Source organism: Phaseolus vulgaris, unplaced genomic scaffold (assembly GCF_000499845.2).
Source record: "Phaseolus vulgaris cultivar G19833 unplaced genomic scaffold, P. vulgaris v2.0 scaffold_24, whole genome shotgun sequence".
Classification (NCBI taxonomy): Eukaryota; Viridiplantae; Streptophyta; class Magnoliopsida; order Fabales; family Fabaceae; genus Phaseolus; species Phaseolus vulgaris.
Window position 1 is genome coordinate 259,920 of NW_027174093.1, and position 26,041 is coordinate 285,960.

The window sequence follows — 26,041 nt, forward strand, 5'->3', positions numbered from 1 at the left end:
CACGCCTGAGGAGAGGCCAACTACAGTAGCGTCGTATCGTCCTCAGGGTGTCTAAAAACACCAAGGCAAAGTGTTTAAACGCTAGGCACCGGGGCTAGCTATTCATACCAGAGGAGGGGGCGTCTCGAAGGAATCCCTTTACCCCTGCTCAGGGACTAGGTACTCAGATTTTAACTTCTATCAAACATCTGACACCGGGGCTAGCTATTCATACCTGAGGAGGGGGTGTCCCGAAGGAATCCCTTAACCCCTACTTAAGGGCTAGGCTCCCGGATTTCAACTTCTATCAAACATCTGCCACCGGGGCTAGCTATTCATACTTGAGGAGGGGGCGTCCCGAAGGAATCCCTTAACCCCTGCTCAAGGACTAGGCTCCCATATTTTAACTTATACTAAACATGCCTGTATCTTTGATCTTTGCACACGAGTATGTGCTCCCTTTACTTGCTCTGATTTTGACGCTAGCTCCCTTATCTGGCGATGTCTCAACTTGGCAACGCCTACGCCTGGCGACGCCTACTCTTGGCGACGCCTACACCTGGCGACGCCTCATCTTGGCGACTCCTTGTCTGGGCGATGCCTTATCTTGGCGACGCCTTGTCTGGGCGACGCCTTAGCTTGGCGACGCCTACCTCAGGCGACACCTTGAGTCTTTGTCTTTCGTTTCTTAATCTTTGCTCTTACATCGTGTGGGAGGGAAAAACTGAAACAAAGCTTTACTTGAACTTTCCTTTTTACTTGGGTGACCTCATTAAAAAACCCCCGAGAGGGAAAAAGAGTGTCCCCTTTACAATTGTGTGTTTCATAACTTTCAACTGAAATAAAATTTTAAATTGGCCACATTCCAATTGCGTTGAATGGGCCCTCCTTCTAAAGTCTCTAGATTGTACGAACCGTTTCCCTTGGCTTCGGTTACTCTGAAGGGTCCGGTCCACTTGGGAGACAACTTGTTCTCCAACTCGTAAGGATGAGCCTTCCTCATGACCAGGTCGCCAACTTGGAACTGTCGTAGCTTCACCTTAGAGTTGTACTGATGCTCTACTCTTCTCTTCACAGCTTCAACCTTTATCCTTGCTTCCTCTCTGGCCTAGTCCAATTGGTCTAGATTTACCCTTCTTTCCTCATTGGATTCTTCTGCCACAAAGCTTAGGAAACGTGGAGAACTCTCATGAATCTCTACTGGGATCATGGCATCTGACCCGTATACTAGGCTGAAAGGCGTCTCCATGGTGGAGGATTGAGGCGTGGTGTGGTAAGCCCACACTATTCTTGGTACCTCTTCTGCCCACGCCCCTTTAGCCTTCTCAAGCCTTCGCTTTAATCCCCTCAAAAAAACTCTATTCGCTGACTCGACCTGCCCATTTGTCTGGGGGTGTTCGACTGATGCGAACACCTGCTTGATTCCCACTTCTTCACACAATTTCCCCAACTGTTGGCTCGCAAATTGAGTGCCATTATCTGAGATGAGACGCCTTGGCACCCCGAAACGACACACAATGTTCTTCCAAACAAAGTGTTGTACCTTGTGCGCAGTGATCTGTGCCACTGGTTCTGCCTCTATCCACTTCGTGAAGTACTCGATGGCGACTATCAAATACTTCATCTTCCTTATCGCCAGAGGGAAAGGCCCCAAAATATCAATTCCCCATGTGTGGAAGGGCCATGGGCTGTAAATCGATCTCAGCTCCTCTGGAGGTGCCTTATGCCAGTCTGCATGTATCTGGCATTGCTTGCATTGCTGGGCGTATCTTACACAATCTTCTCTCACTGAGGGCCAATAAAACCCTGCGCGAATCACCTTGGAAGCTAATGATCTTCCCCCCACGTGGCTTCCGCAAATCCCCTCGTGAATCTCTAACATGATCCTCGTACACTCATCGCCACTCACACATGTCAGGATTGGATGCGTGAACCCATGCCTAAATAGCACTCCATCAACGAGGGTGTACCTTGCAGAGTTCTTCTTTATCTTTTTCCGCTCTCTAGGCTCTGCTGGGAGAATTCCATCTGCAATGTATTGCCTATAAGGCGTTATCCACGTGTCGCCTTCTTCCAAGGCGCATACATGCACGCCCTTCTTTCCTTCGGGCGAGGCCGCGTAGGTGCTGATGTGGGGTGCCCTCGCCGTATCTTGAATCAAAGAGCGATGGCTCCTTGGCTTTCCTTTTGCTGCCCTAATATGAAGAACATCCACACTATTGTCCGCCACGAACTTTCGCGGCGTTTTGAGCGTCTCTTGGATGACCGTCCTCTGCCTTCCCCCCTTGCCTGAGCTGGCCAGCTTGGCGAGCAGGTCGGCTCTGGCATTTTGTTCTCTAGGGACATGCACCAGCTCAATCGTAGCGAAGGCTCCCTTCAACGCTTCGACGTACCTCAAGTACGCAGCCATATGTGGATCCTTTGCCTGGTACTCCCCTGTTACTTGCCCTGTGACCAATTGGGAATCACTGTTCGCCAAGAGGCTTTGAACGCCCATTTCTTTGGCCAGGAGCATTCCAGCGATCGGTGCCTCGTACTCAGCTTGGTTATTGCTTGCTTTGAAGGCGAAGCGTAAGGCTTGCTCGATCAACATTCCGTTAGGCCCTTCCAAGATTATTCCAGCGCCACTCCCCTGCTGGTTGGAGGACCCATCCACCGAGAGCATCCACTGTGACCCCAACTCCACCTCTTGAGGGTCTCCTCCTGGTGAGAGCTCTGCCACGAAATTTGTATAGACTTGCCCCTTGATGGATCCCCTGGGTTCATACTGGATGTCAAATTCTGATAGCTCCACTGCCTAGCGAACCATCCTCCCAGCTACATTTGGCTTTTAAAGTACTTTTCTGGATGGGGAGATTCGTCATCACCACCACTGTGAAACTGTGGAAGTAATGGCGAAGCCTCCTGGCTGAGAACACTACTGTTAGTGACGCCTTCTCCAGAGATTGGTATCTCATCTCTGGACCTTGCAAGGCCTTGCTTACAAAGTAGATGGGCCTCTGCACTTGGTCTTGCTCCTGGACCAGCACAGAGCTGATGGCCCACTCTGTTACTGCGAAGTATAATCGGAGGGGGACGCCTGCCCGTGGCTTGCAAAGCACAGGTGGCGTCGCCAGGTACTCCTTCAAGTGCTTCACACTCATCTGTCCATGTAAAACGGCTATTCCTCTTTAGGCACTGGAAGTAGGGGTGGCCCTTCTCCCCTCCAGCAGACACAAACCTTGACAGGGCTGCCATCCTCCCAGTCAATTGCTGAACTTCTTTAACTGAGTTTGGGCTCCTCATGGCGATGATGGCTGCACACTTATCAGGGTTCGCCTCTATCCCCCTCTCAGTGAGCATAAATCCCAAGAACTTCCCTGCCTCTACGCCAAAAACACACTTTTATGGGTTTAATTTGAGGCGGTACTTTGATATGGTAGCAAACAGCTCTTCCAGATCCGCTGCGTGCTGCCCTCTCTCGTGCGAAGTCACCACCATGTCATCTACGTAGGCCTGCACGTTCCTTCCCAGCATAGGTGGAAGGACCTTGTCCATTAGCCTTTGGTAGGTGGAGCCTGCATTCTTCAACCCAAATGGCATTACCTTATAACAGTAACTGCATGTCTCCGTCATGAACGTCGTTTTACTCCCATCCCTTGGATGCATCTTGATCTGATTGTAACCTGAGAATGCATATAAGAAACTCAGCATCTTGCAGCCCGAGGCGTTATCCACCAACGCGTCGATGTTGGGCAGCAGGTACAAATCTTTGGGGCACGCCTTGTTCAAATCTGTGAAGTCGACGCACATCCTCCACTTCCCATTCGCCTTCTTCACTAGCACTACGTTGGCCAGCCACTCAGGGTATTGTATATCCCTAATGTGCCCGGCGCTTAGCAACTTCTGTGTCTCTTCCTTCACGACGAGGCATCGTTCTTCGTTGAACTTCCTCCTTCTCTGTCGAACAGGGCGAATCTTGGCGTCCATGGTAAGATGGTGGCACAAAAAATCTGGGTCGATGCCTGACATGTCCGTAGCAGTCCACGCGAATGCATCTAAGTGGCGTGAGATCACTGCTGCCACTTCACCTTGCTCTTCCTAGCTCAACAAGCGTCCCAATTTGAACACCTTACCCACTATCTGCCTTTCCACCACATTGTCTACTGGTTGGGGTCGCCTATCCCGCACGCTCTCTGCTCGAGACTCGCTTTTGTGATCCTCTTCTGTTGGCGTCGCCCTATCGGATGCATCCGAGCCTCTTCTTGATCAGATTTGATCACAATCACCTTGCCACTTAGATCTGGCAACTTCATCTTCATGTGGCAGGTGGAGGACACCGCCCTTAGCGATTCAGCACCGGTTTGCCCAATAAGATGTTGTAGGCTGAACTGGCATTCACAACTAAGTACCGAATGCTCTCGGTACTGGCTCTTCCTCCCTGTCGCGGCCTCATGGACCCTGGCGGGTTGTGCACGCGTCTGTGCTCTTGGGCGTGCGGGCGCAACACTCGTGCGTTTCTCATATACTTCACCCTCAGAGGCGATGTGTGCCACCGCGCGACGCCTTATCTCAGCAAAAGTCTTGGGGCAGTTGAGGATGATTGACTCGCAGAAAGGCCGGGGGCGTACACGATCATGGGTTCTTCTGTGGTGCCAACCTTCTTCACTTGTGCCCTAAAGCGGTTTATGTTTTTCTTCAAGGTCTCGCCTTGATATTGCTTCACGTCGAACAAGTCGTATGAAACTAAGGGTGGAGCCCTGTTGGCTAGGTACTGCTATCTTAAAGCGCATTTAAAGCGTATAAAAACGTTCCACGTGTTTAAAACGTTTAAAGCATTTAAAGGGCTTTAAAGCGTACGAAACGTAAACTAAATCAATGCGTACCTTAGCGAACTTTCAGGAAATCATTGATGTTCCAATGATTATTGCCACGTATTCTTCTGACTTGATCGTTACTATTCGTGTAGGGCCTTACAATGTCGTAACCCAACTTAGGGATAATCCATCGTGTAAGTCCTCCGTTCTCGAAGTGCATCCAGTTCAAAGGGGTGACTTTTCTGGGTGCCAACTCATGCACCCCAACCTCTAGTCACTCGCCCTGGGAGCGTATCTACCTTTCTCTCGTACCATGCACGTGGTTCTCCCCTGGGCGTGGCCCTCTTATGGGTTGTATCTGTCCTAGGGTCTCTTAGCGGTGGCGTGGGTACTTCACGAGTCAGGTTACACCCTACTAGTACTAGAACTATGGCCTTGAAGTCACCTTTCTCTTCTCTTTATTACTGTTCTGAGGTACTGAGGACTCTCGCGGTGTCGCCCCCTCCACGGTCTTTCCTACCCATGGGTATCGGGGGGTGGCACCGTTGATGCCTTAACCTTGCAATGCCTACACCTGGCGACGCCTCATCTAGGCGACGCCTACACCTGGCGACGCCTCACCTCGTTGATGCCTTACCTCTGCGACGCCTCACCTTGGCGACGCCTTCAGCGGTCAACCTGTTGACTTTCTTCCCTTGGGCCCCCTTGAGAGGTCCTAACATACGTTAACTTTGGCTTTGACTTTGACTTTGGTCAACGTTCGGGGACGGGACGGTACATTACTAAATTATAGTAATGTCACTTCTCATTCTCTTTTTTTAACACTCTAGCAAGAAACACCACACCACATTCTTCTCTCACATTCCTCTACTCTTATTTCCTTTGGCTGATTTAAATCTGTGTTATACTCGCTTCTCTATCCAAATGAAGAGTACTAACTCGGATAGATCCAAATATACTTCAAATTTAAGACTTCATTCCCTAGATCTTTAGAATGATTATCCTAAGACCAACTTGATAACCAAAAATTTTAAATATAAAATTCCTTATTTTGTATTAGAGAAAGGACAAGATCTCTAACATAAAAAACTATTTTTTTTACAGAAATTCTAAAAATGTTCAAAATAATAATAATAAAATATTTAAATTATTTTCGATTAAAATAGTTAAATCTACCAAAAATAATTGAAATCTTGCGTGTTTAATCTACTGCAATTGGACATGGATTTTAAAATTGTGGGTGGTTAGATGGGATATGATAGTATAATAATAAATAAAGCATGGGGTGTGATTATAAGACGAAAACAATCAGAAATTTTGCAAAACCTAAACCATGAGCGTCTCCGGGAAAGTAGAAAACAACACAGACAACATGGCAATGGCGACAAATATGGAGAATAAGGTTGCACGGAAAGAAGATGAAGTGTGTGTGTGCCGTGTCCCGAAATCCTTGAGCAGCGACCACCCAGAAGCTTTCACCCCTCACTTTGTGGGCCTTGGACCCTACCATCATACCCGTTTTGATCTCACCATGACAGATGAACTCAAGCTAGCTGCAGCAAGGAGGATCCTCAATCACGCCTTCGAAATCCACGTCTCCGATGTTCAACCTTTCTACCACCAAGAAGCCTTCACCTCCTACGGCTACAAGGGTGACCAGATCCTCCGTGATATCACCATCGATGGCTTATTCTTGTTGGCTTTACTCTACCGGAGTCTTGATGCCCAACCTCACCAACACACTTACTTCTTAACGGGAAAACACGGCATGCCCTTCGTCAACACCTTTGGTGTAGAGTTGACCATCCACGCTATCATCAGGGACATTTTCATGGTCGAGAACCAAATTCCCACCCATCTCCTTCACCAAATCAACCAAGCCAGCACCCACCTCGAAATTCAATCACATGATTTGGGTGCAAAAATGCAAATTTTCTGTCAACACTACTGTCCACTCGTCAACTTCGAAAAACCCTCCAAAAACACAGAAGAGCATGCTCATTTGTTGGATCTCATGTACCATATGGTAGCACCTAAGCCCGACCCCAACTCTGCACCCAAACCTAAGCCTAAACCTAAGGCTGACCCCGACCCTAGGCCAGATACAGCGACGAATGAGAACCCCGAGTCTGCGGCAGTGACGACTGAGAAGCCTAAGTGTACGGCAGTGACGACTGAGAAGCCCGAGTCTGTGTTAGTGACGATTGAGATGCCCGAGTCTCCGGATAAGCCCGCGGGTTATACGGAAAACGGCGAGAGCCCAGAGAAGAGTGATAGTAAGACAAAGACAAGCAGATGCTTTTACATATTTTTGTTTTTCATGATCATAGGCTTAATTTTGTGGTATTTCCTTTGTTTCATCGGGAAAATAATTTTGGGGGTGTTACGTATTCTATATGGTATTCTTAAAAGCGTGTCATCAGTGTTTGTGAAACTGTCAACTTCATTTCTCCCTCTGGTTGATGACACTATGAAGGTACTACCCTCGTCTCAACGAGAAAAGATTACACCATTCATCAACAACGCTAAGCAATCAGGTGAAACAATACGGCGGCACTTCTTTGGGGAAAAGGATACACGTCCCGCTGTTACAATCCAATCCGTGACAGAACTGGATGGTGCTGGGATTCATTTCAAACCCGCGAAAGGTGGCATAAAAGACCTTAAATTCGACGAGGGAACGAAACAATTGTTTTTGCCTGTTATCCAATTGGATGAGAACTCAGAGGTGATAATGAGAAACCTGGTGGCGTACGAGTCATTGACTAGACCCACTTACTTAATCTTCACAAGGTACGTTGAAATAATGAGAGCTATCATCGACACTCCTAAGGATGTGAATCTGTTGGTGAATAAGCAAATCATTGTGACAGAGCTGAGTGATAAAGTGGTGGCAGATCTTTTCAATGGGATGAGTGTATCCATTAGGCCTACCAACACTCCTGAACTGGAACAAGTGATTAAGAAAGTGAAAACAAAGTTCGAAGAAAGCGAGTGGCTAAAGAAGGTGGCGGTGGAGTATGCATATTCTTCTTGGAAAATCCTGACAATTATTGCGGCTCTTTCATTTTTTGTTCTGACGGCTGTGCAAACCTATTGCTCTATTTATGACTGCGCTTCTCGTTCCTCATCAACATTTGGGACACTTCCAGCAGTATCGGATGATGGTTTAATAAGTTCTATGTAAGTGTATGAGTATAGTAGTTCTTCTGTGTGCATGTGCGCCATATGTGTGTACTCTGTTCTCATTTGCAAAAGTCAAATAATGAAAGTTGTGTTTGGGCTCTACCAAGTATTCATTCAGCTATCAGGCTGGTGACCAAAAGTAGGACTTTTTTATTAGCATTTTTTCTTACAAAAATGGGTTTGTGGTTAGGACTTTCCCAACTTGGTAATATTTTAAAGCGATCACATTTCGATGGCTTTTTTATTAGCATTTTTTCTTACAAAAATGGGTTTGTGGTTAGGACTTTCCCAACTTATTAATATTTTAAAGCGATCACATTTGGATAAAAAAATGTTTTATACTCACCCTACATTTCAATAAATATTAATATTTTAATTATTTATAAAAAATTTATAATTTTGAAACATTTGTAAAAAAAATTATAATTTTGAAACATTTGTATTTTCATTAAGGAAGTTTTTTTTTTTTTTTTAAATTTTTTTATTAATATTTATTGTGGACGTAGGATGGTAGGATGGAGCAAGGGTCAAAATATCATATAATAAAGACTAAAAGTGACTCATGCTAGTAAAAAACCGAAAATGATTGTTTGACATACTGCGCCTTGCGCCTGTATACAACCAAAGTATGTGGCAGATTTGATGACATGGCAAAGGGTAAATGTGTCTTTTCATTTTAAAATTAAAAATAAGGTTAAAGAAAATGGTTGTTGATTCGAATGAAGCCCCCAAATCAGAAATGTGGTGGGAGCTTTCACCTTTAATTTCTATTGTCCGAAATGTGGTTTTAGGGTTGTTCCATTCCGCCTTCACTTGGCAGTGGTTTTTATGCTTGCTTTGATTGCGTCTTCATTTCGCCTTTCTGGGGCATTTATAGTTCATTTTGCTGTGCGAATTTGGGTCTTCAAAGGAGTGTGAATTGAGGCTTCAAAAGAGGTGATTTCGCCTTCAATTCGCAATGGGGTTTTAGGGTTGGTTCAATTGCATCTTGAAATCGCATATTTAGGGCAGTTGGAGTTCATTTTGCAGTGCGATTTTGGGGCTTTAAGAAAGGTATGTTTTCGTTTGGTTTAGGGTTTTTTTTTTTTGCATTATGGTTGCGATTTTGGTCTCTGGTTTTGTAATTGGTTGGCATTCACTCACTAGCGCAAAAATGCTAAACAAGGGCGGCTATTTTACATTTACAATGGCGGCTATAGAGCCGCATTTGATCAGCAGGCATTCGTAAATCAAAGACGGCTATATAGCCGCATTTGTAAATATTATTTATAAGGGCGGTTATTTCTAGTAGTCGCATTTGTATATGCTTATGAATCAGGTGATAGGGTTTAGGGGTATAGCATTTACAAATGCGGCTTTGGTAATAGCCGCATTTGTAAATCATGCGCTGGATTTATAAATGCGGCTATGGTAAATAGCCGCACTTGTGGTTTTTTTTAGTGCAATCTGTTTAGTGTTAATCCCATATAAATTAACCTGTTCAATTATATATACCCAGCCAGAAAAATACATAAATTCAGAGAATCAAATATATATTGATCAAAATGTACATTACAAACACAAATCAAATTACATATAATCCCTACACTATTGATCAACTATCCTAGAGTTATAAAAATTTATGAAATATGTGGACCAAGAATGTCTCACCTATGCTATGGCATCCGAAGTCATTGGTGCTTCATCCGTGAAGAACTGCATTTCAAAATATGGTTGACATAAATTAGTTTTAAGATACATATATGTTCAAGAATTATAAAAATAATTTAACATATCATGTTACCTCTTTCCAATCACTTTTAAGGCCCAGTCTTACAATGGTAATCATCCATTGCATAACGTAATAGCCACACTCATAGTTTCCTGGTTGTTTATTACACTATAATCCAACAAAAAGTAAAAGTTAGTATATTGATAAACAATGATAAGAGAAAGAAAAAAAATTACAAACTTTTATTCTTATCCAGTTCAAATTATTTGAACTAGATCGACCTTTTAGGATGTTATATCCACGTCATGAACTGGTTAATACAAAAAACCTCGTTAGTAGATGGTTAATTAGTAACATACAAAGTTAACTTTATAGTGTACTTACGTATCAATTATATTCTTAAAATTTGTGGATATCTTCTTGTGTAGGGAACACAACCAAACAACAGTCTTATCAACCATTGATAAGACAAGTAATTACCAATGATGCCTATATCATCCATGAAAAGAGTTAGTAAATATTTAAAACATGAAATACTAATAATTGACAACATATAATTAAACTCACTCATTAATATAAGGACATAAATAAATTTGTTTTCCCTCTTTTTCCAAGGTGTTAGTGATGTATGCTTAGGTCTCATATGACCTTGGTCCAACGGGATTAGTATATACATGATCTAAGAATCCATACACATTTCCCTTCTCCTTAGTGAGATAGACTCCATGCAAAAACCTACAAGTTATTAGTTAAAGCATAATCAATAATAATTTAACATAAAGTAAATTGAAATATAGGTAAAAATACTTACATCATAAAAAATTGAATTATATTTATATTGAGCTCCTGATTCCCAGCTATAAATTCTAATAAATCTGTGTTGTACATGAACAGTGGCAGTTCAGTGTTTATTTGAAAAAACATATCATCCCACAGAACTTCAAAAGGATGATGGTCAATATGACTAGCAACTAGACCTAAGGAAGCTATATGATCGTCAACTGGAACCTCATGCTTCTTCTCCGGACTTGGTTTATGAAGAGGTTTCTACAAAATAAAGAACATTTGTATTAAATTATATGTAATATATAAATATAAATATTGTACCGCCCTGGTAGTCGGGAGTGATGACGTGGCATCCTGCTACAGTATAGGCGTGTTGGCAAGGCGCCAGGCTGGCAGAAGGGAAGGAAGTCGGGGGGCTCGTGAAGCCGCCAGTTATTAAGTTGGCGTGTTCCGATCTCCAGCATATCAGAATAGGCGATCACCGGGTTAAATACGAAGTCGCCAGATGTGAACTCGGGCGACCAAGCAGTTGGAGATCGCCGGAGAAAGCACATCGCCGAAGATGAAGGAGAAGCAAATTATGAAGGCGGCCGGCGAGACCACAGGGAAGGTGTATAAGGACACCCTAACTCGCCAACTCCAGTAGAGATCGCACTCCCAAGTTAGCTATGCACTGGGCAGTACCATGCATAAGTAACTTAGCCAAAATGAGAGTAGAAGCAGCGCCAAGTCAAGGAGGCTCCAGATCATGGCACGTGTACGACTGGATGCAAGCCACGTGTCCAGGTCTGTAACTGCCAGGAGAGAGAAAACAACCAGGTATATAAGAGTTCTCAACAAACTTTCTGAGGTACGCACGTTCAGTTTATACTCTTTACGCTTGCGAGTTGTAGAGCTGACTGTGAGAGAGGATTTGCACGGTTCTTGTTCTCTTAGTATTTGGTGATTCGGTCACTGACTTGAGCGTTGGAGTGCGATCGGCCGCAGCGGCGCCGCTCTGTTTCTTTGCAGGTTCTTGAGGTGGATCTCGAAGAGGAACGGAGGTGAGAAGCGGTGCGCACGTCGATCCTTTGACGAGGCAGTTTCCAACGTTCCGGTCAACAGGCAGGATCATCAGGCGCCCACCGTGGGGTCGTGTAAAACTTGCTCCCATCCACAGCGTGAGTTCTTGGAGGTTTTCGAAGTTTTCTGCGTGGTTGTGTGCTGGTGCAACCATCGTTCGCTGTTTGCTTGAGTTTCGTTCGGTGAATTCGCGTTTTATACCGTTCGTTTGGCTTTTCGATCGGTGGAGTGAGGTTTCCTACTGTTTACACGTAATTTGTTTGGTGGAAGTTCGAGTTCTTTCGCTCGTTTGGTTGTCCGTGGGGAAGCGGTGGTTTCTGGTGAAGTTGTGGTTTTCTTTGAAGGTTTACGGTGTTCTTGAGTTTTCTTGCGCAGTTTCGCACTGTTTTCTCCGATTGATCGCTGATTCGATCGTGGTTGAAGTGTCGTTCGCTGCATTCTGAGATTCGCTGGGTTCATGAGAAAAATGAGAAGCAATCGTTCAAGTCCAGTTGCGCCCGTTGCTGCCGAAGGCGCCGCCGCCATGACCATGGCGCAGATGGCAGAAATGATGCGTTCGTTGCAGGCAACTGTGGAAGCCTCACGCGCAGAGCAGGCGAGAATGCATGAGGACCTGGTCGCCGCTCGCGCCAGGAACGAGGAGCTTAGCAAGGTGACTGAGGAGCTGCATCAAGCTCTTCAGGAGCAGCAAGGGCGTTCTTCTGCTGAAGAGGTGGCGCCGTCGACGCCACCTCGTGTTTTCCCTATGCCTTTTGTTCAGGCGATTACTGACACGCCTATTCCCACGAGCGTGGTTCCGGTTAAGGCTGTCTTTACCGGCGTAGAGGATCCAGAGGCTCATCTAACCACGTTCCATACGCAGATGATGCTGTCGGGAGGGTCAGACGCCGTCTACTGCAAGATGTTCGTGAGTACGCTCCAAGGAACGGCGATGGAGTGGTTTGTGAGCCTGCCTAACGGCCACATAACCAATTTTCAACAGTTCTCGAAGATTTTTGTCGAGCAGTACATCGTGAATAAGGCACCGCCCAGGGTGTCTTATGATCTGTTTGATATAAGGCAGTACCATGGAGAGTCCCTCAGAGATTACCTGAATCGCTTTGGAGCGCAGATGGTCAGATCGTCGACCAAGGATGAAGAGATGCTGGTCTATGCCTTCAAGAAGGGCGTGCAGCCAGGACCATTCTGCGAGGCCTTGATCAGGGCTCACCCCGCGACGTTTGCTGAAGTCAGGCGACTTGCGGTGGCTCACATAGCCGACAAGAGTGAAGTCGCCGAGAAGAGAGGAAGCGTGGCTCCCGCCAGGCCACGCGCCCAGACCAGGATCCAGCCGCAGAGGGTGCTGGAAACAGCGGCGGCGGCCAGGAAGGACCAGAGGACTCGCCATCCTTACGACAGGAGGAACAAGGGAAGGAGCCAGGGGCGCCAGCAACCAGCACGCCGGGAATACAATCGCCCGCCTAAGCACAAGTTTGTCATGGGACTAGCGGATCTAATCGCCATTCCTAATATATCTGCTAGGTTGAAAGCGCCTGAGAAGGTGGGCGACAAGGTGCTGGGGTCAAAGCCGGATGCCTGGTGTGAGTTTCACCAAGGTTTTGGCCACACTTTGGACTCGTGTTTGTCTTTGGGATATCAGCTCGACGATCTGGTTAAGAGCGGGTTCCTAAATGACTATCTGCTGGACAGGAGGACGGGGGGAGCGTCGAGTTCCCAGCCAGCAGGTGGAGAAGCCCAGCAACACGAGATGCCTATCCACGGGGAGATCCACACCATTGCAGGGGGCTTCTCAGGTGGTGGATGCACCGCATCGCAGAGGAAGAAGTACGCGCGATCGGTGATGACAGTGGATATGTTTGAAGATCACTCGCCGGAAGTGGACATTACGTTCACCAAACAGGATCTTCGGGACGTTGTGCCCCATGACAACGATCCCATAGTCATTTCGTTGGTTACAGCGGGAAGGAAGGTCCACAGAGTTCTGGTGGACCAAGGAAGCTCGGCAGACGTAATGTTCTGGCCGACTTTCACGCAGCTGGAGTTGCCCCTTGACCAGCTAAGGCCCTATGGAGGGTGTCTATATGGGTTCGCTAGTGACCAGGTGGAGGTCAGGGGGTACATTGAGCTGAGAACCACGTTTACAGATGAGGCTGGGTCAAGGACGGAGAAAATCAAGTACCTCATCGTAAACGCTCCTTCAGCATACAACATCCTGTTGGGAAGGCCCACGCTTAACAGGATAGGCGCCATCCCGTTGACTCGGCACATGAAGGTAAATTTGCCGTCCATGGAAGGGGTGGTGATCACGATCAAGTCTGATCAGAAAGAAGCGAAAAAGTGCTATGAGAATAGCCTGAAAAACAAGAGATCAGTGAGTTATGTAACAACCACCCCACCTCCCGGTGTGAAGCCCAGATCGACGGTAACAGAGGAGGCCGCCGGAAGAGACGTGGAGATGGTGGACGCTGAGCTGGGGGAGAAGAATGCTGGTCTGGAGGAGGAAGAGGAGCGGAATCGCCCTGAGGAAGCGAGGGAGCAGGGAATCGCCAGGGCGGTGATCGCCAGAGAATCCAGGCCAAAACCCGTCGAGCAGTGGCTCGAAAAGGAGATCGGAGGAAAGATCTTCAGGCTGGGAAGATCTCTGGAGGTCGAGCTCCAGGACCAGATCGCCGAGGTGATTGAGCGGCATCTGGACGCGTTTGCATGGTCCGCTTCGGACATGCCCGGGATTGATCCCGACTTCTTGTGCCATCATCTGGCGATGGACAATTTGGTGAGACCGGTGCGACAAAGGAGAAGAAAGTTCAACGAGGAGAGGAAGCAGGCGATCAGGGACGAAACACAGAAACTCCTCGCTGCAGGCCACATCAGGGAAGTCCAGTACCCTGAGTGGCTGGCAAATGTCGTGCTGGTGAAGAAGAGTAACGGGAAATGGCGCATGTGCGTCGACTTCACCGACCTGAACAAAGCTTGCCCAAAGGATTCGTATCCTTTACCAAGCATAGATGCCCTGGTCGATAGTGCTGCAGGGTGTAAGTTGCTGAGTTTCCTGGATGCCTTCTCAGGATATAATCAGATCAAGATGCATCCCATGGATGAAGAGAAGACAGCCTTCATGACGGAGAGATCGTGCTATTGCTATAAGGTGATGCCGTTTGGGCTGAAGAACGCGGGGCCACATACCAGAGGCTGATGGATCGAGTACTTGCACCAATGCTGGGAAGGAACGTGCAAGCGTACGTCGATGACATGGTCGTGACCTCGCAGGAAAAAAGTAAACACGTTGCAGACTTGGAAGAATTGTTCACGACGATCGCCAAGTTCAAGTTAAAGCTCAATCCGGAGAAATGCATTTTCGGCGTGGAGGCTGGAAAGTTTTTGGGTTTCCTCTTGACTGAAAGAGGAATAGAAGCCAACCCAGACAAGTGTGCCACCATCTTGGCGATGAGGAGCCCAGCTACGGTAAAAGAAGTCCAGCAGCTAACAGGTCGGATGGCAGCCCTATCTCGCTTCGTGTCAGCTAGCGGAGAAAAGGGGCATCCCTATTTTCAGTGTCTGCGGCGCAATAATAAGTTTGTTTGGACGAAAGAGTGCGAGGAAGCTTTCGTCAAACTGAAGGAGTATCTGGCGAGCCCGCCGGTTCTGTGCAAACCGCTGGTGGGAATCCCTCTCAGGTTGTATTTTGATGTAACTGAGAGGGCGGTGAGTGCGGTGCTCGCCCAGGATCAAGATCAGGCTCAGAAGCCTATCTATTTTGTGAGCAAGGTGTTGCAGGGCCCCGAAACGAGATATCAGGCCCTGGAGAAGGCTGCGCTGGCTGTGGTGTTTTCGGCGAGGAGGTTGCGCCACTACTTCCATAGTTTCACAATACTGGTGATGACTGACCTGCCCATCCAGAAGGTCTTGAAGAAACCCGACGTTGCGGGAAGGATGGTGAAGTGGGCAGTAGAATTGTCAGAGTTTGATATTAAATATGAGCCCCGAGGCCCGATCAAGGGGCAAATCTTTGCAGATTTCGTGGTTGAGCTCTCATCAGAGGCGACGCGGGTTGAAGGAGACGATTTCCGTTGGGTACTTTCAGTGGATGGATCGTCGAACCAGCAGGGCAGCGGTGCTGGAGTCATATTGGAAGGACCCAACGGCGTGCTGATCGAACAATCTCTGAGGTTCGCCTTCAAAGCCAGCAACAATCAAGCAGAGTATGAGGCGCTGATCGCTAGGATTCTGCTGGCCAAGGAGATGGGAGCTAGGGTGCTGATGGCTAAGAGTGACTCACTGCTAGTCATAGGGCAAGTAACAGGCGAGTTCCAGGCTAAAGATCCACAAATGGCGGCTTACTTGGCGTACGTGCAGGAATTGAAGAGTTCCTTTGCCTCCTTTGAAGTAGTACATGTACCCAGAGAGCAGAATGCCCGAGCTGACTTGCTAGCTAAGCTCGCCAGCTCAGGCAAGGGATGTAGGCAGAGGACGGTGATTCAAGAAACTCTGAAGACGCCGAGAGCATTTGTGGCAGATCACCTGGTCCTTCAGATCAGCAAGTCGACGGAGAACGCCGCGAGAAGCCATAAGTCCCTGACGCAAGAAACTATGAGATCGCCGAGAATTAGAGCATGCCGAGGAGAGAAGGTGAATGTGATACAGGTCTGCGCTACCCATGAGCCAGACACTTGGATAACACAGTACAAGCGGTGCCTGGCAGATGGCCTTCTCCCGCTGGATCCGACTGAGGCTAGGAAGGTAAAGAAGAATTCTAGCAAGTACACCCTGATTGATGGCGATCTGTACAGGTTTGGGTTCACTCACCCGCTCCTGGAATGTATATACGGCGAGAAGTGCACGAGAATCATGGCGGAGCTCCACGAAGGTATATGCGGAAGCCACGTCGGGGGTCGAGCTCTGGCCGCGAGGACTCTCCGTGCAGGATACTACTGGCCATCCATGAGAGAAGATTGCAAGAAGTATGCCCAATGTTGTAAACAATGCCAGCAGCACGCCGATTGGCATAAGGCGCCTCCCGAGGAGTTGAAGTCGATTTATAGCCCTTGGCCATTTCATACCTGGGGAATCGACATCCTGGGACCTTTCCCGCTGGCGATCAGGCAGATGAAGTACTTGGTGGTGGCGATTGAATATTTCACCAAGTGGATCGAAGCAGAACCAGTGGCCCAGATCACCGCACGCAAGATCGAAGGTTTCGTGTGGAAGAACATCGTGTGCCGATTTGGAGTGCCTAAATGCCTGGTGTCGGATAATGGGACTCAGTTTGCAAGCCACCTGCTGAAGAAGCTCTGCGAAGGGGTGGGAATTCAACAAGTGTTTGCATCCGTCGAGCACCCTCAGACAAACGGCCAGGTGGAGTCAGCTAATCGGGTGTTGTTGAGAGGTTTGAAGAGAAGGCTTGAGAAAGCCAAGGGAAGTTGGGCTGAGGAGGTACCCCGTATAGTCTGGGCGTACCACACCACCGAGCAGTCAGGAACCCATGAGACCCCGTTCAGCTTGGTCTATGGGTGTGATGCCATGATCCCAGTAGAGATCCAGGAGAGCTCGCCGAGATTCCAGAACTTCGTAGAGGAAGACTCGAATGAAGAGAGAAGGCTGAACCTGGATCTACTGGACGAGGTCAGGGAAGAGGCGAGACTGAAAGCTGAGGCGGTGAAGAGGAGGATCGAACGAAGATACAACTCGAAGGTGATGCCAAGGCAGTTTAGAGAGGGCGATCTGGTGATGAGGAAGGCCCACCAGTACGAGATGGAGAATAAACTGTCGCCCAAGTGGACTAGACCGTTCAGAATAACCGAGGTGCTCGGGAACGGCGCCTACCGCTTAGAGACGCTGGAAGGAGGGGCGATTCCTCGCACCTGGAACGCCACGCACCTGAAGTTGTACTATAGTTAAGAGCTTTGTAAGTAAAGACAAACACAAAGGTCATATTACAATGTCTCTGATGAAACAGTTTGAAGGGGGCACTCTTTTTTCCCTAAGGAGGGTTTTTAATGAGGCCACCCAATAAAAGAAGAGTTTTCGAAGTATAAGGCGTTTTCAGATTGCATGTTTGCTTTTTCCCAAAAGTTTTGAAGAAAGACCTTGTCGCTTGTACGTGATTTAAGGCAAGTAAAGATATATCGCATGTTTTCTAAAAAGTTTTTAAGTCCTCATCGTTTTTCGGCGATTGGAGGCACCAGTAAAAGTTTTTAAGTCCTCATCGTTTTTCGGCGATTGGAGGCACCAGTTAAAGTTTTTAAGTCCTCATCGTTTTTCGGCGATTGGAGGCACCAGTTAAAGTTTTAAAGCCCTCATCGTCTTTCGGCGATCGGAGGCACCAGACGAAAGACCTCAACGCCCTCGTGCGTTCTGAGGCAAGATAAAGACCTCCTCGCCGTCGAGCGAGTGCAGGCGAGGAAGAGTGAAAAGTCCTCCCTGTTTCTGGGGTCGAGAAGATGTAACCCCTGGGGCAATGTAGAGGCACCAGTGAAAAGTCCTCCCTGTTTCTGGGGGCGAGAAGATGTAACCCCTGGGGCAATGTAGAGGCACCAGTGAAAAGTCCTCCCTGTTTCTGGGGGCGAGAAGATTTAACCCCTGGGGCAATGTAGAGGCACCAGTGAAAAGTCCTCCCTGTTTCTGGGGGCGAGAAGATGTAACCCCTGGGGCAATGTAGAGGCACCAGTGAAAAGTCCTCCCTGTTTCTGGGGGCGAGAAGATGTAACCCCTGGGGCAATGTAGAGGCACCAGTGAAAAGTCCTCCCTGTTTCTGGGGGCGAGAAGATGTAACCCCTGGGGCAATGTAGAGGCGCCAGTAAAAAGTCCTCCGTGTTTCTGGGGGCGAGAAGATGTAACCCCTGGGGCAATGTAGAGGCGAGTTAAAGACCTTCTCGCCGATGAGCGAGTTCAGGCGAGTTAAAGACCTTCTCGCCGATGAGCGAGTTCAGGCGAGCTAAAGACCTTCTCGCCGATGAGCGAGTTCAGGTAAGTTAAAGACCTTCTCGCCGATGAGCGAGTTCAGGCGAGTTAAAGACCTTCTCGCCTACATGCGAGCTTAGGCAAGATAAAATCCTTCTCGTCTCGAATGAGTTCAGGTATGGTGCAGAGGGTGGAAGAAGTTTGGAAGGTGGCTAAGGTAGGTTCGAAGAGAACGCCTAGTCAACCGGTCTTTTGTTCTGAAGTTCAGGGAGGTAAAGAAGGATCCCAAAAGGCGTTTCTACCCCCAGACAAAGAAACAATGGCCAAAGCATGAGGCTAGAAAGAAGCTGATATCACCAAGAGTCTTTGGCGATCGGGAAGAGTTCAAACAGCGGCGAGAAGGTTAAAAGACCTGTTTGGTGAAGCAGGTCGAGTGGAGCGGTGTTTAAGCCAGTGACTGAGTTACAGTTCGTTGCTTGAGGGATATTTTTACGATAAGGTTAATTGCCTTAAGGTTACGAATTGTTAAGTGTTTGTTGCTTAAGGCTGAAGTGATCCGAAGCAGTTAAGCCAAAGGTTGTACCTACAGTTTTCCTAAGTCATTTCTTTGAAACTAAACAAGCAAGGAAAGTTGAAGCGAGTGAAGAAGTTATAAAAGGGAAAACGTAGCCTTTGTCATTAACAGTTAACAGTTCAGAGCATATACACGAAGGGACATAAAGTTTATTACAAGTTATAATACAAGGGAAAGCACAAAGGTAGCAGATGAAGAAGAATTGATTAGTCTTCAGCAGGAACGACTTTTCCATCCACCACTTCATTGTTCAGCGACACCATGCTGAGATCCAGGTCGGGGAACAGGCAAGCAAATTGTTCCCGCGCAGCTTCGAATCCAGCAGCCAGAATTTGAGCGGAGTTCAGCTTGAGTTCTTCAATTTGCTTCTGAAGTTCCTCAATCCGCTTCTTGAGGTCTTCAGTTTGCTCTTTCAGCTCTTTATTCTGTTGCTCCAGCTCTTCAACCTGTTTCTTGAGTTGTTCATTGATCTCTTGAGCCTGGAGAAGGTCTTCAGTAACCTTTTTGGATTCCGCTTGCGCTTGGGCCAGTTCAGCAACTGCCTTTCCTTTCTCTTCGTTGGCTTTGGCAAGATCAGCTATGGCGTCGTCCCTCGCCTTTTCCACCTGCCCAAGGAGGGTCTCTCGGTCAGCTGACCTTTTCTCTAGTTTTTGCACCTTGACGGCGTCAGCCTTCATGAGAGCCTCCAGGTCAACCACTCTGACGCGAAGGGGCACAATCTTGCTCTCCAGTTCAACCTTCTCTTGAGCAAGTTGATGCACCTTGTGGCGAAGGTCAGCGGCCTCCTTGCGCGCCAGCCTGAGCTCGGTGTTCATGGCATCCTCCACTCGGGAGTGTTCGATTTCTACGAGCGTCAGGTTGAAAGACAACTTCTCCACCTCGACCCTCATAGTGCTGTTTTCGGTTTTGAGGTTGAAGAGGTCGTCTTGGAGCCTCCTTGATGGAAGAGGGCCCAAGCTCACCACACTATGAAAGCCAAGCTTCCAAGACCAAGACCGTCTAGCCTTCCAAAAGGAGCGTCTAGCCTCACAAGGAGCGTCTAGCCTCACAAAGGGAGCGTCTAGCCATGATGAGGAGCGTCTAGGCCAAGGCTACATGAGGAGCATCTATGAAGAGTCCTAGACCGTCTAGCTTCACACACACAAGGGCCAAAGCTACGGTTTGGGAGAGAAGAGGCTTTGTTGCATAAAAGGCCCATTAGGGGTACTTAGTAAGATAGGTAGTGTAGAAAGAACTTTGTGAAGGAAACCTTCTAGAACCTAGGGTTGTGTGGCCGGTCATTGCATGGCACATGGCTTAGAATTTAGATTTAATTTTGGTTTTCTTTTCCTTAGAAATGTAGCTTAACATTTAAGCCCAAATAGCCTATAAATAGGAAGGCTATCTCTTTGTATTTGACAAGTTTATTTGAGTATTGTTATGCTGCCCATTTTGTGCACTAGCTATACTTCTCCTAGAAATCTAGGCTATAAACTTCACTCCCTTCACCTTTCTTCATAGAGCTGGCCGAACCTCTCTAATTCATACTCATCATGCACCTTCAAAGCCATCACAACTCCTAGGAGGGCTTTGTTTCACTCACCCATTGCTTCCGCATCCATTTTTTACTACTTTGATTCAAGAAGAACACATGAAATGCCATCATTTGGTATCATGAGCTATTGGTTCTTCAAGATGAGTAACTTGTCTTTTTAATTTCATTTCTTCTTTATTTTCATCTTTGTCATTTCAATTCCTTACTTGTCTTGCTGTTTTTTATATTTTAATTTGTTCTTGGTGTGCTTTGTGGAAGATCCAACCCAAGCACTCTTGTTCATTTGATCTTGAACAAGTTCTTGTGCAATTTGTGATAGGATTCCATACACCTTTGTGTTGCTATTTTGTTTTAGGCTTTGAGTCTTTATTGCTTTCATTATTTTTGCTTCATATTATGCTTTGAGTCTTTAATTTTCTGAATCTATACATGTTTTGTCAAGTCATGTTCATCCATATTGTCATCAATTCTTAGTAGTCCTATTTTTTGGCTTGATTGTTTCTTGTTTTGGGTCTCTTTATATTGCTTTAATCTGCTGTTATTTTGATCCTTTGATGCTTTTTATTTTTAGTTTGAGTTCATAATTGTGTCTTAGTTCATACACAATTTCCATTCTCACATTTTCCATTGTGTTATTTTTGGTTATCTTGCTGTTTTCTTCCAGTTTTCCAGATTTCCCCTGTATCACCTCTCTGTTCTGGGCTGTTTTGTTTAACAAAATTTTTTCCACCCATAGGAAAATTCTGAATTTCTGGAAAATGCAAGTTTAAGGTGTTATAGAAAAGACAAAAAAAGAATGAGGTCAAAAGGAGCAACAGAAAAAAAATGATAAATCTCACAAAATCAGAGTGCGAATCTTGAGCGTTACAGCTGGCCTAACTGCACACCAAATTTGCAAAAATTATTAAAAAAAAATGGTGCATGCGTTTTAGGTGATTCCAAAGCCAAAATTTAGCTAAGATCCTGAATTTTCTTGTATCCAAATTTCAGAAACAAATTTTACAATTACAGCTCAGCATAAATCGGGGAACAAAACTGTTTTCTGGCCCACAACATTTTCCAGTGGTGCTGTTTTTTTATTTGGTCATCTAATCTAGTGCTTTTCTTTAGGAATTCCTTTTGTGTGCCAACTTTTATTGAGTACCTTTAATTGTTTGCTTTAATTTCTTGAATCTCTTTCTAAGTTGTCATATTATAAATCCTTTTGGTGGTACTGTTTTCTTTCAATTAAATTTGTTTCTTGCTTTTGTTTCTTGACCTCTCTTTTGTGGGTGCTGGAAATTAATTCTCTCTTGGTGCTTATGTGCATGGAAATTGACTTGGTTTAAGGTTAAGCCTTTGTGAATAGGTGCTGGAAATTGGAGAATTAAAGCCAACTTTCTAAGGAGGAGTCAAAGCTAAGGCGAAACAAGCTTCTTGAAACAAACACTACAAACACCTAGAAGATCAACAAACAAGACAACAAAGAAAGTGCACTAACCAAAAAGAGGAACAACAAAGGGGGTTTTCTTATCTCCTTTACAACTTGGATTATTGTTAATTACCTCTTTTAAATTACGTTTTAGACGGTGAGTGTGTCTTCAAGGGCTCCAAGTGTCCAAGGAGCCTCACCTAGGGCCGAATAGCATAGTCATTTTGCTTAGTAATTTGTTGCTTGTTTGAACTTGTATTTCTTTTGTTTTGGTAGAAACGTTTTGCATGTTTAGTATTGTTTAAATTTGTGCTATACCGACTAGTTTGCTGCATATCCAGCTTACATAATTTTCTTGCTTTTTGATTTCTCAACTTTTTGTGTTCTAAGTGTTCTACTAAGAGAAAATTTTGTGTGAAGTCATTGGAGGAAAAGTTTTTGGCAAGGAAAAGGCTTGGTACTTAAGTAGTCCATTGTGACTCACCTCCCTTACCTGGAAAACTCCCTTCTCTAACTTTCCTAAACTTTCTCCAAGTAAAACACCTATATACACAAAGTTTTAGCCATGTCTTCTTCTTCTCACTCTCCAAAGTCTATAGAAAGTGAAGTAAAATCTTTGAAAACTCTTTTAAAAGAAGTATCCCAAGCGGTACAATTAATCTCTTTTAGACAATTGGAGAATGAGAACAAAATCAATGAGTTGGCTAAAGCTCAAGAAGAGAAGTCACAAAAATCACAAAAATAAAAAAAAACTCATGCATCACATTCTCAAAGTATTGAATCTCTAGGGGAGGGAAGCCGTAGAATCAATGATTATTACCAACCACCCCCTAGAAGAACTAGGCAAAGGGAACAAGAGGTGCCAAGGGAAACTAGAGTAGACCTACCTCATTTTCATAGAAAGGAAAATGTAGAAATATATCTAGATTGGGAGATGAAGGTAGAGCAACTCTTTGCTTGCCATAGGGTAAGTGAGGAACGTAAGGTACCCTTAGCCACCCTTAGTTTCCAAGGAAATGCTATGTATTGGTGGACCTCTTTAGAGAGAGACCGACGTCTTCATAGGGAACCTCCCATTGAATATTGGAATGACCTTAGGGGAGCCCTAAGACGTCGACATATACCTTCTTACTACCATAGGGAGTTGATGGACAAGCTCCAAAGACTCCAACAAAAGAATATGAGCGTAGAAGAGTATAGACAAAAGATGGAGCTCTACATGATGAGAGCCTCCATTAGAGAAGAGGAGGAAACCACCATATCTAGGTTCCTTAGTGGCCTATCACTTGAGATAAGAGATAGAGTAGAACTATTACCCTATCAAGACTTGAATGATTTGGTTCAACTTTGCATTAAAGTTGAACAACAAAATTTGCGCAAAACTTCAAGTCAAAGGGTAGGTTCTTACTCCAACTCTTATCCCAAGAAAGACTTTAAAAGGGAGGGTAGTACACCTAGAGACGAACCCAAAGAGACTACCAAACCCTTAGTGAAAGATGCCTCCACCCCATACATCCGTGCTAGGGACACCAAATGTTTTAAATGTTTTGGAAGAGGGCATGTGCAAGCACAATGTCCAAACCAAAGAATTTTGTTTTTAAAAGGAAAAGATGAATACACAAGTGGTGAAGATGAACCTAGTACCCAAGAAAAAGGGGAAGGAGAAAGGATAAATCCTTTGGAGGGGGACTTATTGATGATTCAAAGAATCCTCCACAATCAACCTAGTGCACCCATTGAGACACAACGAGAGAACATTTTTCATACTAGATGCAATGTTTTAGAAAATATATGCTCTCTTATTGTGGATGGTGGGTCATGCTGCAATTGTTGTAGCACTAGATTGATTGAAAAATTACAACTACAAGTAGTTCCTCATCCACAACCTTACAATTTACAATGGATCAATGAGGATGGAGAACTACGTGTAGACAAACAAGTGGAAATCGAGTTTTCTATAGGCAACTACAAAGACAATGTTTTGTGTGATGTAGTACCTATGGAAGCTTGCCACATCTTATTAGGTAGACCATGGCAATTTGATAAGAAAACCTCACATAATGGTCTAACTAACGAGATTTCTTTTATCCACAAGCATAAAAGGTTTGTACTTAGCCCTTTACCACATTCCCAAGTGGTAAAAGACCAAATACAAATGAAACACAAAAGGGATGAAGAAAAAATAGAAAAAGAAAAAAATTTTGGGAAACAAAAGGCGTGGGAGAATAGTGTTCCTTCCCACAAGGTCATTCAACAAGTCAAGCATATTGAAAATACCTTCACAAACATGCTTCTTGTTGAACAACCTAGCCTTTCCTTTTGTAAAGGAACACTTGCAAGCATGAGCACAAAAGAAAAGTCCTTACAAGAAGCTTGCATAGATCAAGAAGGAGAACTCATGGGACAAAAGAAAGTTGATCAAACGCTAGAGCTTTTAAGAGGAAAACTTTTGTCACCCATGAGAAAAGAGGTTCAAAGACATTACTTTAAGTACAACTCATGTTTTCAAACTACACCTAAAGTAAAGTCTCATGAACTCTATACTCCTTCACCTTTTGCAAATGATCCTTGGGAAGATACAAATTTCATTTTAAAATTCCCTAGGACAACAAAAGGTTTTAATTCAATCTTCATGGTTATGGATAAACTCTTCTCTAGAGAAGTGATACATCTCCATGGTTTATTCTCAAGCATAATATTGAATAGAGCTCCAACTTTCGCAAACCATGATTTGAGGATTTCCTTTGGAAAACTTGCAACTAAGTTGCACACTTTAAATGCTTATCATCCTCAAACGCATGGTCAAAATATTTTTGAAAATATAGCTCTTTCTATTATGCCTAGAATAATCATGAAGTGCACACACAATTTTAGAGATGAGCAAACATACCATCAAGTAGTTCACAAAACTACTTCTCCTTTTAAAGTTATGTGTGTGCTCAATCATCTTTCTTCTTTTAAGTTGTTACCATCTCCTATAGGATTTATGCCTCAAGAGAAGGTAACCACAAATGACCATTTTAAAATACAAAAGATGATTAGAGGCCACACACAACCCTTAAAAGAGAAATCTTGTCCAAGGTTGCCAACACCAAAAGACAAACAACAATGGCAACCTAGTAAAATTAATCTGCAAACTAACACCTATGCTTTATTTGATTATTTCTATAGGAGGACGTTTGATCCAGGAGGACAAGTTTTGAAGAAACAAGATGCTGCTATCCGAGATCAAGCCTGAAGATCTGAGGATAGATCTTCTCAAAAGAAGGAGGAGATGATGGACACCATCCAGCCACAACCATTCCCCTAAGCAAAAGCATTGGATTTGAGGACAAATCCTTTTCAAGAGGGAGGGGATGATGGAAGAGGGCCCAAGCTCACCACACTATGAAAGCCAAGCTTCCAAGACCAAGACCGTCTAGCCTTCCAAAAGGAGCGTCTAGCCTCACAAGGAGCGTCTAGCCTCACAAAGGGAGCGTCTAGCCATGATGAGGAGCGTCTAGGCCAAGGCTACATGAGGAGCATCTATGAAGAGTCCTAGACCGTCTAGCTTCACACACACAAGGGCCAAAGCTACGGTTTGGGAGAGAAGAGGCTTTGTTGCATAAAAGGCCCATTAGGGGTACTTAGTAAGATAGGTAGTGTAGAAAGAACTTTGTGAAGGAAACCTTCTAGAACCTAGGGTTGTGTGGCCGGTCATTGCATGGCACATGGCTTAGAATTTAGATTTAATTTTGGTTTTCTTTTCCTTAGAAATGTAGCTTAACATTTAAGCCCAAATAGCCTATAAATAGGAAGGCTATCTCTTTGTATTTGACAAGTTTATTTGAGTATTGTTATGCTGCCCATTTTGTGCACTAGCTATACTTCTCCTAGAAATCTAGGCTATAAACTTCACTCCCTTCACCTTTCTTCATAGAGCTGGCCGAACCTCTCTAATTCATACTCATCATGCACCTTCAAAGCCATCACAACTCCTAGGAGGGCTTTGTTTCACTCACCCATTGCTTCCGCATCCATTTTTTACTACTTTGATTCAAGAAGAACACATGAAATGCCATCACTCCTGGTTGAGCTCTCCATAGCTCTGGTTATGATCGCTGGG

General features: G+C 45.3%; 3 protein-coding genes and 1 pseudogene across 4 annotated transcripts; 3 read left to right on the forward strand and 1 right to left on the reverse strand.

Moving 5' to 3' along the window:
• Positions 1–1,087: 1,087 nt before the first annotated feature.
• Positions 1,088–3,321, reverse strand: LOC137817256 (uncharacterized). The gene is made up of 3 exons (XM_068620509.1): positions 2,819–3,321; positions 1,547–2,735; positions 1,088–1,429 (listed from the first exon to the last, which is right to left on the reverse strand). Exons 1-3 carry the CDS (start codon positions 3,319–3,321, stop codon positions 1,088–1,090), a joined length of 2,034 nt encoding a protein of 677 aa, XP_068476610.1.
• Positions 3,322–6,082: 2,761 nt separating this feature from the next.
• On the forward strand, positions 6,083–8,062 carry LOC137817264 (putative UPF0481 protein At3g02645). The gene has a single exon (XM_068620518.1). The coding sequence runs from the start codon at positions 6,109–6,111 to the stop codon at positions 7,960–7,962; it is 1,854 nt and encodes a 617-aa protein (XP_068476619.1). The 5' UTR covers positions 6,083–6,108; the 3' UTR covers positions 7,963–8,062.
• A 629-nt stretch (positions 8,063–8,691) lies between these two features.
• LOC137817263 (uncharacterized) lies at positions 8,692–25,796 on the forward strand. Of its 2 annotated transcripts, none has more exons than XM_068620516.1 (2): positions 8,692–9,014; positions 21,861–25,796. In XM_068620516.1, the coding sequence occupies exon 2, from the start codon at positions 22,871–22,873 to the stop codon at positions 25,172–25,174; it is 2,304 nt and encodes a 767-aa protein (XP_068476617.1). In that variant the 5' UTR covers positions 8,692–9,014; positions 21,861–22,870; the 3' UTR covers positions 25,175–25,796. The 2 variants fall into 2 exon arrangements, with proteins under 2 accessions (XP_068476617.1, XP_068476618.1); XM_068620517.1 differs by having other exon boundaries at positions 8,699–9,014; positions 21,874–25,796.
• LOC137817265 (uncharacterized) lies at positions 11,270–17,839 on the forward strand (annotated as a pseudogene).
• Positions 25,797–26,041: the final 245 nt, after the last annotated feature.

Bases quoted from the DNA above. Each gene is read 5' to 3' on its own strand.
- LOC137817264 (XM_068620518.1), top strand. From the start codon at position 6,109: ATGAGCGTCTCCGGGAAAGTAGAAAACAACACAGACAACATGGCAATG.
- LOC137817256 (XM_068620509.1), bottom strand. From the start codon at position 3,321: ATGCTCACTGAGAGGGGGATAGAGGCGAACCCTGATAAGTGTGCAGCC. The intron at 2,736-2,818 runs GTACTTTAAAAG...GTATGAACCCAG, and splicing joins GAATCTCCCCATCCAGAAAA to GGGATCCATCAAGGGGCAAG. The intron at 1,430-1,546 runs GTGGCACAGATC...GCGAGCCAACAG, and splicing joins AGTGGATAGAGGCAGAACCA to TTGGGGAAATTGTGTGAAGA.
- LOC137817263 (XM_068620516.1), top strand. From the start codon at position 22,871: ATGAAGGTAGAGCAACTCTTTGCTTGCCATAGGGTAAGTGAGGAACGT.